Source organism: Salvia miltiorrhiza, chromosome 8 (assembly GCF_028751815.1).
Source record: "Salvia miltiorrhiza cultivar Shanhuang (shh) chromosome 8, IMPLAD_Smil_shh, whole genome shotgun sequence".
In the NCBI taxonomy this organism is placed as follows: domain Eukaryota; kingdom Viridiplantae; phylum Streptophyta; class Magnoliopsida; order Lamiales; family Lamiaceae; genus Salvia; species Salvia miltiorrhiza.
The window spans coordinates 14762426-14773108 of record NC_080394.1 but is presented as its reverse complement, the minus strand read 5'-3'; the positions used below and the strand labels follow the sequence as shown (position 1 = coordinate 14773108).

At 36.1% G+C, this 10683-nt stretch overlaps 3 protein-coding genes across 3 annotated transcripts; 1 reads left to right on the top strand and 2 right to left on the bottom strand.

Moving 5' to 3' along the window:
- Positions 1-689: 689 nt before the first annotated feature.
- Positions 690-2623, bottom strand: LOC131001300 (probable calcium-binding protein CML22). Its single transcript, XM_057927654.1, has 5 exons — positions 2355-2623; positions 1682-1915; positions 1395-1597; positions 1138-1312; positions 690-1029 (listed from the first exon to the last, which is right to left on the bottom strand). The coding sequence occupies exons 1-5, from the start codon at positions 2500-2502 to the stop codon at positions 923-925; spliced, it is 867 nt and encodes a 288-aa protein (XP_057783637.1). The 5' UTR covers positions 2503-2623; the 3' UTR covers positions 690-922.
- A 402-nt stretch (positions 2624-3025) lies between these two features.
- Positions 3026-8292, top strand: LOC131001299 (uncharacterized). The gene is made up of 14 exons (XM_057927653.1): positions 3026-3226; positions 3308-3366; positions 3494-3605; positions 4466-4548; positions 4796-4861; positions 5406-5506; positions 5910-6028; positions 6202-6239; positions 6376-6464; positions 6602-6782; positions 6865-6981; positions 7099-7143; positions 7550-7678; positions 7852-8292. Exons 1-14 carry the CDS (start codon positions 3169-3171, stop codon positions 7984-7986), a joined length of 1332 nt encoding a protein of 443 aa, XP_057783636.1. The 5' UTR covers positions 3026-3168; the 3' UTR covers positions 7987-8292.
- A 745-nt stretch (positions 8293-9037) lies between these two features.
- LOC130998110 (probable pectinesterase 29) lies at positions 9038-10134 on the bottom strand. The gene is made up of 3 exons (XM_057923545.1): positions 9998-10134; positions 9749-9908; positions 9038-9670 (listed from the first exon to the last, which is right to left on the bottom strand). Exons 1-3 carry the CDS (start codon positions 10132-10134, stop codon positions 9038-9040), a joined length of 930 nt encoding a protein of 309 aa, XP_057779528.1.
- Between the last annotated feature and the right edge of the window lie 549 nt (positions 10135-10683).

The window sequence follows — 10683 nt, the reverse complement described above, 5'->3', positions numbered from 1 at the left end:
CATCCCACTGTGACCTCCTTACTCATTGTGGTTCACCCTTCTATCAAGTAAGCTATCTAGTCATCCCCACTGTGGATGCTCTAATACATTTTCACAACTTTTAATACTAATTATAACACTTTTTTCTTCATTATTAATACGTACTTAATAATTTTTTTTTAAAATTCGTATCATCCCTCACTATAAAGTTAATTAGGGGAGGGATTGAGTATAATTTAAAATTGTTAAACATAAATAAATATGTCTTGGCCTGTAGGCGCACTAGTATGATATTAAATGTGAAACCCTCGTGTAACTTGTGCAACATGAATGTGGGTTATTTTCATTTCATACATAAGGTTGCAATACGCACATGACAATTTTGCATGACATTGTTGGGGGCAATGTGTGATATTTACTTGAGAAAAGTACATCCTAACAATAAAAAGGAAGAATAAGAAGAAGAATGATAAAAAGAAAAAAAATGGAAATTGGCCCAACTCATATGGAGCCTATATAAACAAGCCCATGGAAATGTGCAAAACTTGATGAGCATATTGACAATTCAGGCCATAACCTTTCCTTAAAATACAAATATCATCACACACTACCTTTATCATGAATTGAAGTAAAAAAGATGAAAAGAGTGGGAAAATGGTGAAAATACATGTTTTCCATCAAAGAGAAGTGTAAACAGCATGTACAATGTATTGGTGGAGTTCATCACATTTGACGTAATATACGACTCATGAGTTTTACAACAACTGATCCAAAATCAATGAAATGATATAATCAAGGAAGCCTCTTGAGTTGAGTAACATACAGCATACAGATGAGATATTTGTATAAATGAGTTATGTATTGTACAGTTTGAACAAGTTATCAAATATACATGGCTCTAACCTCGATCGCTCGTTTCAGACAGCTCCCCTGCTTCATCTAACTACGCTTCAGGATCTTCATCATCACAATCGATCCCGACCCAACCCATAAAGGAGAAGAGGAATTCCTTGAAGCTAACTTTTCCATTCTTATCCCAGTCCATCTCTTCTGCATAAGTAACAATGCTGCTACTGTTATAACCCAAACACACCTCTTGCTTATGCAACTTGAGGAAACTAAATATTCAAAAAGATAAAGGAGGTTAGGTTACATAACTAAAACGGCTGTGTGTGATGTGTGAGGGCGATTTCTCCTTTGGAGAAGCCTCGTTTAGTGCCTTCACCACATCCTTCTTCTTCAGCTTCCCAACACCGTCTTTATCAAGAAATACAAACACTTCAATTATTGCGTTGAAGGTCGCTTCAATCTGAGGCGAACACATCTTCAATTTCTGCAGCAAGTTCAGATATATCAGTGAGTTAATCATCAGATAACAGAGCCCGTGTAAGCAAACAAGGCATGTATGCTTATACCGTGTTAGGTGCAGCTGGAGCATCCGTGAGAAGATAAATGAGAAATACAAGAACTATAAACTCCTTTAATTGTATCCCTTCCTTTTCATCTATATCACAGTAGCCGACAAGATCACCAATCTCCTCATCACTGATGCTAAACTCATACGCGTGCAAGCATTTCTTGAGCTCTTGATTGTCAATAGTACCGTTGAAATCTTCATCTGTGCCAAGGCAAGAAAAAGACTCATCATCATCATCAAGAAGAAGAGCTAGAAATATGACGTGAATAGGAGTTGAGAACTCACCATACTGCTCAAATATGTCCCTGATCTCTTTCAGCCCCTCCCTGAACTGAGGGAATTTCATGATTATGGTGTCGAATGATTTGAAACTGTGATTCCTCGAAGGGTTCCTCTTGATCTCCATCATTTTCTTCTCAAGCGTCGCGTCTAGCCTCTTATAGTTGTTTGGTAATGTAGAACAGCAAAGTATGTCTTGCAACTTGTCATATAACGACTTAAAGGGCGATTGAGATGCACCTTAAAACATACACACACTCGTGTCAACAACAGCCATCAAAACAAGCTTTCATGTTCGAATTTCTAAATCTATTAGTTAAATTTCCTACTGAATTTTTGGTATAACACTATCTCGAGAAAGCAAAAATGCAATCTTTGCTACATAAACAGTCATTTCTTCACAGATAGACTATGATCAATTTTCAACCAATTCTACATGTGATTAGCAAATGAGTTAAAATGAGAACAACAGACATTAATTATTTGCTAATCTACAAAAATGTACACTTTTTGGCTATTCAAATATTACCATAACCTCACACCGTTCACACAAAAGAATTTCACCAGAAAAAGCACAATATCCTTGCATCATTAATCTTCAAATAACAGATATATCACTCAACTTTGAATATGATGAAAAGATAAAAACCACACTTAAAAAAAATGCAGAGACTTTTACCTTGTCCTTGTGGATATCTCATGGCTTTGAGACCTAAGATCACAGAGAGCAAATGCAGAAGCAGATATTTTATATTTAAGCAGTAAAGAAGGTTAAAGAATGGAATTGGGTAGAAGAAAAGTAAAGTAGAAATGTGGAATTCGTCCATGGAATAATGGTTTTCGAATTAGGATATCTGATATTCTCTTCTTTCCTTTTCCTTTTTTCTTTCTCAAGTGGAAATGTAATCATGGCTTTTACTGAAATCCACTTTGTTTGTCTCAATCTCAAGCACACATGACATGATAACACACATATATTCAAGATTCTGTTTTAACAAAATAGTAAAAAAATAATGATGATATACTATCATTTTTACCCACAAAGGCCCAAAACCATGTCCCATTATTTGGCCTATTTTTGTAAGTAATTATTTTGTATTAACTCATACTCCAATTTTATACTACTATAATTTAATACTTTTAAATAATCGTGTTAAAAAAACAAAAATTAAGTTAAGTAAAACGAACGGAACATATAAATTGTATGTTCAAATTTGCCTACTCAATAGACAATGGGTCAAGAAAGATCAATACTTTGCATAATTCGAGATATTTTTGTTGAGAAATTAATAATTTAAGTACTAAATTATTATTCTTAAATTCATGAAGTCGTGAGCACAACTACAGATAAACCTCAGGAAGTCGCGTTTCTTCAATGGTTTCTCTCTCGACAAAACCCCGCTGAGAGAAACACAGAAAATGAAGTGTAAAGTGTAGACGAACAAGCTAAAACAGGGGATGATAACAAATTAATCGTTGAAAAGAGTGCAGAAATGGCCGCTCGCATTGCCGCCTCCAAACCCCTCTCCTCCTTCCTTTTCTCTTCTAAAGGTCTTCTATGTTGTGTGTGTGTGTGTGGTGCAGGTGCAAATTAATTTTGTGTGATTTCACTCAACGATCTTCCTTTTGCAGTGAACCCATTTTCCCCGGCCTACTTCTCCACAAACTTTGTTGGTGAATCCCCAATTCTTGTAATCTCTCGCTCCGCCTCCTCTTTGTCCGTGGTTCCGTCTATTAAAGAATTGGTTTTGATTGATGTTGCTTTTGGAATTTTAGTCTTTCTCATTTTGTTCAACATTTTTTTAAAAATATTTGAAGGCTAGGGATTTTATTCGTGCGGCTTTGTATGATCCGGAACATGGGTATTTTTCTCAAAGATCGGGCTCAGTTGGAGTGCTTGATCGAAGCATTAAGTTCAATCAGCTCGACGGTTAGCTGACATGTTTGTGGATAATTATTGTTTACTAGATTTGTTTCTTTAAGATAGAGTTCCTGTTATCACTTCTTGCATTTCTTAGTTTAGTGTGTTGCTAAGGAAGGTTATGATTGTATTATGAATTGGTAGAGTGTTTATGATTTTATCTGCCAGCTTAATTTAGCTTTTCTGAAGATGATTTTGTCAAGAATAATTTACTGATGTGAAAAAGGGGTGCATGTTGTTTTCAAAGTAAATGAACATTTAGAAGCTCATGATTACCAAGATTGTCAGCTGAGTGGCTTGATAAACGATTTCCATTTCAGTGCGATGTTAAACAATCTCTTCTGATTTGCTTACAATTCATAAGTACCTTTCAGGGGCGTTTACTTTTTATGATTGAGTATTTTTATCCTCAAGAGTAGGATTTCTCCAATCTCACCCTTTCAATGGGATATGAATCAAGCAAAATTAGTTTAAATAATAGAAATAGTCAAGGGCCTTGGGATATCCCAAAGTTTCAATCCATCTAAGTAAACAAGGGAATTAGCCTTACTATTTTTATCTATAAAGGCTAATCCTCAAAAGTAAATGCCCCCTTTAGGTTATAAGTAGTGTCTATGAATTGAGAAGCATTTAATAAATTCACATGTCGACCTGCTTCCTTCTGGAGCTGAGGGTTGCTACTTAGTAGTCACCTTTCTCTCATAGGCCGGGGAAGTAGAATTCTTCACTATGACATAAATCACATTGTGGGCCTTGGGAACTATTATATGGAGCTTGAAGCATTAGGTCTTACAACTGCTCTTACTTGGATGCTTTAGAGTTGTTATTATGTATGTGCTTTAACTGTTCAAAGTGCAAATTATTTATAGGCCGGAAAGCTTACACGAAGCATGTGAATGCTATCTACAAGCAGAGCGATATATCATGGTTTACTCCAGTGGAGCTTTTTAAGGTAAAGTTGAGAAGCTTGAGATGCAAAAGTATCAAATTATTTCAATTTTCTTGTTTGATAGTGAAGTTGGGTGCTAATGTGAAGAATAACCTATCTGAACAGACTGCATTATTTCTGCCCTTTATACTACATATATATATATACATGCTTAGAGTATAATTTTTGAGAAATAACAATATTGCTTGCTTTCTGCTTTTGTTTCTCATTATTATCATTGTTTGTAATGTTAATATTTATTCTTCTGAAGCCTTGGTATGCCCATGGAATAGCTGAAGCAATTCTGCGGACTACTAATCTCTCTGTTCCACTAAAGGTAAGTGCATCAATTTTCTGTTAGTTAGATGAACATGCGAATATCTTGTAACATTTTTTTACGTTGTTAATAGTCACTCTAGTTCAGATATGAAACTGTCTATATAACTAGACAGTGACAATACAATTAGTACTTTAGCCTTCTGGCCGAATTCCTTTATATAGGTTGTCTTTTGTAGTTAAATAGTGCTCCGTCCGTCCACAAAACATAGTCCTAGAAGGAACGACATGGGTTTTAATAAAAATAGTTGAGTGTATTGTGAGTTGGGAAGGGGTCCCACTAAAAAAGTAGTGTTAATAATGATACTTAATTGTATTGTGAGTGGAGAAAGGGGCCCACCATGTGATAGAAAGTTTTCAAAAATGGAAAGAGACTAATTTTTGTGGACATCCCAAAATGGCAAAATGGGACTATTTTTTGTGGACGGAGAGAGTATGTCAAAGTCATTTAGGCCAATTACCGTACCTTACTGATCATATTTAGTCCATGCCCACCCCCTCTCTCTTCCTCCTTTGAACATATTTCTTTGTTACATTCTTTTCAGATATATGAGATTGGAGGCGGATCAGGAACCTGTGCGAGGGGTGTGATGGATTACATAAAAGTGAATGCTCCTTCAAGAATTTATGATAGTATGCAGTACATGTATGTAATGTCCTGATGCATGCTCTGATTTTACTTTAATGCAAAAACGCTCTTGATATAACATGCTGTTCAGAAGATTCTAGACTTGTCAGTTTTACCGGCGCCGAGGCCATTATGTCCTTGGCATGCTTGACTAATAATTTGCAACAAGGATCCCTATGTTAATACAAATATGTACAATATTTTTAGTAGTCAAGTATCCAGTACCTATACAACTTAGATCTAGCTGGAATACTGATTTGAAGTTTTAACAGTTTTGAAGTTCCAGTGAAATGAGGCATCATAGACGACTTGAGAAACTCTTGACCCACATAGGGGGCATTATAATGGAATTTTATTGTAGGATGTGTACGCTATTGAGATGTTTTTAAAATGATAATTGCAATAATGTAATTTCTTTCAGTTCAGTAGAAATTAGTCCTTCGCTGGCCAAAAAGCAACTTGAAACTGTTGGAGAAGTCAGTAGCCACTCGAAAAAGTTCAGGGTAGAATGTCGAGATGCTGCTGATCCAAGTGGATGGGGTATGAATGCATTATTTATGCAGCCTTCTTCTTAACTAGTGCATATTATTCACTTTTAGTTCCTCATAAGCAATATCCTTCCTTATGCACCTTGTGTTAAGTTGTGGTTTGGACTATGAATTATGAAGAATAGGAAATGAGAACTTAGTCTGAATTTATCTTTATTGTAACAGGTTGTGAGCAACAACCTTGTTGGGTCATAATGTTGGAGGTATGTAACTTCTTATATACATACATAGTATAAATTTGTTACCAAGATCAGGAATTGGCTGGTTAATAACAGGAGTTTGGATATCCTCATAATCTATAATAGTTCTGTCTGTCATTTGTCTAATAATCTTTTTCAGGTGCTTGATAATCTTCCGCACGATCTCATCTATTCTAAGGATCAAGTCTCACCTTGGATGGAAGTTTGGGTTGAAAAGAGACATGACAAGTAAATCTATGATTTACCTTTTACTTGGAATTGTTTGTTCTTTTTTTTTGCTCATTTTGCATATTATACATTTACACCGCATTTTTGTTGAAGCAATTTACTATTTTCTGTTTTGTCTTTCATGTGTTCTTCAATAGGGGAGAACTCTCTGAGTTGTATAAGCCTTTGGAAGATCCACTAATTGAAAGTTGCATGGAGATCCTTGATTTGGCAAAAGATGGTAAAACTCGTGGAAGCAGGATCAGTTCAATGGCTAAAAGTTATTGGGCTAAAGTTTTCCCGAGGCCTCGCAGATGCTGGCTACCAACCGGTTGTTTAGTAAGATCTTTTAAAATTTCCAATTCTTACGATCTTTCTAGATTCATGTATTTATGCAATAATACCACACTGAAATATACAGAAACTCCTACAAGTTCTACATGGTGCTTTACCAAAGATGTCCTTAATCGCATCTGATTTCACTTACCTTCCTGATGTAACAATACCCGGTGAACGTGCCCCTCTCGTTGCCAGCAAGGTACAACACATCTTTAAACTCTTAATCATCAAGCCCATACTTCTCTTCTTATTAGTAATGTTTCATTAAATTCCCATCAATGAATTTCATTTGTGATTCTATCCTAATTGTTTGCAGAAAGATGGCACTAGCTCAGATCATAACAGTTATCTGGATGCCAAGGTTTGTTTTCTTTATTGCTTCTCTCTTTCCTGTCACCTTTATCTGATTTTGGTATATGTATGAAGCTTCTCATCCAACTAGTGTACATTCCTTTTGAAATTGACTTAATACAGAAGCTGATGGAATATGTTCATTAAAAAATAAAATAACAAGATGATGCAAGAGTGTCTATTAAATGTGTCGTTCATCAATAGTTTTCACATATGTCTAACAACTGATTCATACATATGTTATCCTTCCTCAATGACTTACTGTCATTTACCCTTTGACATTGAAGGTTAACATTGATTTCCTATGGTTTGACGATTCTTGAGATGAGTCAAAAGAACTGAAACAGCATACTAATTTGACTGTTTACTAATGCACCTTCTTGACCTAATGCATTCATCAATGTCTTCCTTTGCAGGGCGATGCTGATATATTTTTTCCGACGGACTTTTGCCTGCTGGAAAATATTGATCACTATTGCTCCGGATGGTTGAAGCCAAGTGAAGCTAAACCTTTGAAGAAAGGAAAGAAGAGGCGGACTCTTATGGTAATTTTCTTCTTGCAATCTGAAAATGCTTGTAATTGCTGATTTTTTATGCTGGCTATAATTTTGCGCTGTTAGCCTTCACAACATTTTATGTAAAAAAGAAGCATTTTTGTTGCTGAATACGTCGTACTAACTACTGTCTTCGTCTCCCTGTATTTGCTACTCCGATGTAGCTTGACACGTCATCTTTTATGGAAGAATTCGGCATTCCTTCCAAGACGAGAACCAAAGATGGTTACAATCCGATGCTGGATGATTTCAAGAACACTAAGTTCTACCTGAGCGTTCCAACACATAACACCAAGTAGACTGATGGGATCTGTGAAACGACTTCCATTTGTTTTGATGGAACCACAGGCTTCAACCATTTGGAGAGAACATTTAATTGTTACCATAAATTTACAAGGAAAAAAAGAAAAAAAATCTTGAGCTGAATTCTGGCAAAGTTTTGCAGATCACGAGAGTGGTCTGAACCACGAATTCTTGAAGCATAACTTAGTGCTTGAGCTGCTTTAGATTGATATGAACATTCTTTTTCCACATTCAAAGAGTAATAGGCGGCTGATATATATTGGTACAGATTTTCATGAATGGAAAGAGTTTTTTATTTTTTATTTAACAATGCTAGTTTTTCTGTTCTATTCCGTTATTTGCTTGTTTATGATGATCGTAGGATAGGGGTATCATGCATATAATCATAGAATATGACTGAATATCAACATTAATTTGCTCTAGTGATATGTAAGGATGCTTGACTAATGCAGTTATATATGGAGGGAAATGGGAAGTCAGTAGTATTTTTTTTTTTTCAAAATTTAGTTACGCCGTGAAAATTTAGAAAGTTGAATTATTTCCCTCTCCATTTCATTTCTCAAATAAAATAGGATCAAGGTTCTTATTAGAACGGTATGTCTCAAACACACAACACACAATAAGGAGGTGATAATCAGAAGATTTTAAGATTTTGTCAATATAGACAGCCAAATCATCTTTATTTATATTTTTATATATACTTCCTTCTTGTGAAAAATAAGGGATTTATGGTGGACCATGTGGTGGTAAAGTTGTGAATAAGTTGATAGTGTGCATATATAAAAATAAGGTTACGGTGACGTAGTGTCCAAAAATGAAAATGCACACTTGTGGAATAAGAGAGTATTTAATTATATCTTTCTTTCGTAAAGAAAATAAGTATCAAATTGGAAATAAATAGCTTTAGAATATTAAAATAATTGTACTAATATTATAGTTGGATATTTTTTTTAAAAGAAAGTAGTAGTATTTATTAGATATACATGGACACGTATGGATTTACTTAGTAGTAAGAAGGTGCATGAGAAATGAATGAATGTATGGGGATTAAGCATCGAAAATGCTTAATACTTGATTCATCCAGCTGCCTTCCTCATCAATGAAGGAAACGCTGGCTAAGGTGTTGGCCTCTTTGGCAGTGAGGTTCTTGGCCCACTCTACTCTCTCCCGAATGTTGGCCCCTTGGCCGTGAGAATTATACTCCGACAGCGTGAGCTGCCCCTCGTGCCCGCCGCTGTTCCAAATATACCATCCTTGAGGCACTACCACCTCCGACATCTGCGTCTCGTAGAACACCACTCTCGCGTAGTTTCTCCACGGCCTTCCCAGAAATGCCTGCCCACTTCCAAAAATCTTACATTGCTTGAACACGAAGCCGTTGCTGTCTCCCGGATTCACCCTCCCTTGCGCCGTTATGTAGCCTTTGCTTCCCTTCAGACCCCCTGCAGCTACTGATATGCTGCACCCCTCGTATAGGGATTGAGCAGTACCAAAGATGAAATCTATGGCGCCTTCAATCATGCAGTTTTTGTAGTAATGCCTGCCTTCCACATCCCATAGTGTATCCTGCAATCCGAAGAATCCACATTCGTACAAGGCCGATTTATCGCCTTGAATCCGAGCTGCCACTGCTCTCTCCACCGGATTTCTGTTACCATTAGGGGGAGAGTTGTACGAGTTCTGCATATATATATATATATTCAGATACAAATTAATATAGTGGTTAAGTAGCATGCATGCACTCATTCATGATCTTACCACGAATTTGATGCCCCTCGCGATTGTGTGATGAGCTTGAGAATCGAAAGTCGGGCTCGTGTCAATGGAGCCATGATCATTCCACTCTATCACTGTGTTTGTCATTCCTGCTCCTTTAAGGTAGATGTACGGCTTGTCCGAAGGTATTTTAACCTTTTCCCTGCAATTAATCAAAGAGATATGTATATATATATGTGTATGCCAAAAGTGGAACTAAAATGAAGATTATAGTTTCACTTTCATCTTCACCTATACACGCCTCTTCCGATGTTTATTTGAATCCATATCTTGTTGTTTGAAGGCACGGAGTTAATGGCTGCCTGGATGCTTCTGAAACCGCCTCTCCCCAACGGATCAACGGAGATCGTCTTAGACACTAGTTGCATTTTTTGTTCGATGGATGAAGTTGCTGATAATAGAGCAGCAAATGTGCACATCATATAAGATAACATTTTCATTTTAATTACTTCGATGAATCTTAGCTAGCTTAGCTATAGGGTGAGTATTGGTGCCTCTTTGCTGGAATGATCAATGTGAATTTATAGTGATACACTTATTGGGATGGAAATGGCAAGTCAGATAGCAGTGGATCAATTTTCTGATTTTATCAATCTTGTTTTATTACAAGGGTTTAAAATGTGATATATTAATATTTCCTTTCCGTTTTCATTTTTTGAGGCGTAATTGTTTCATGGCTTTGGCTACAATTTATGTATAGCAGTAATTCAGTTGACACTCAAATAGGGAAGTTATACGATTAAATTAATAAGTGAATTAATGTTTGATCAATTTATGCCACAATTCATTTTCATTTGCTTTTAATATCTTCTTCAATGTTTGCTAATTAAAAGGCTTAATTTGATGAGTTGAACCTTAAGCAGAAGATCTGGGCCACATTGCCATACTGTAGTATTCACTATATTTATTATACACAG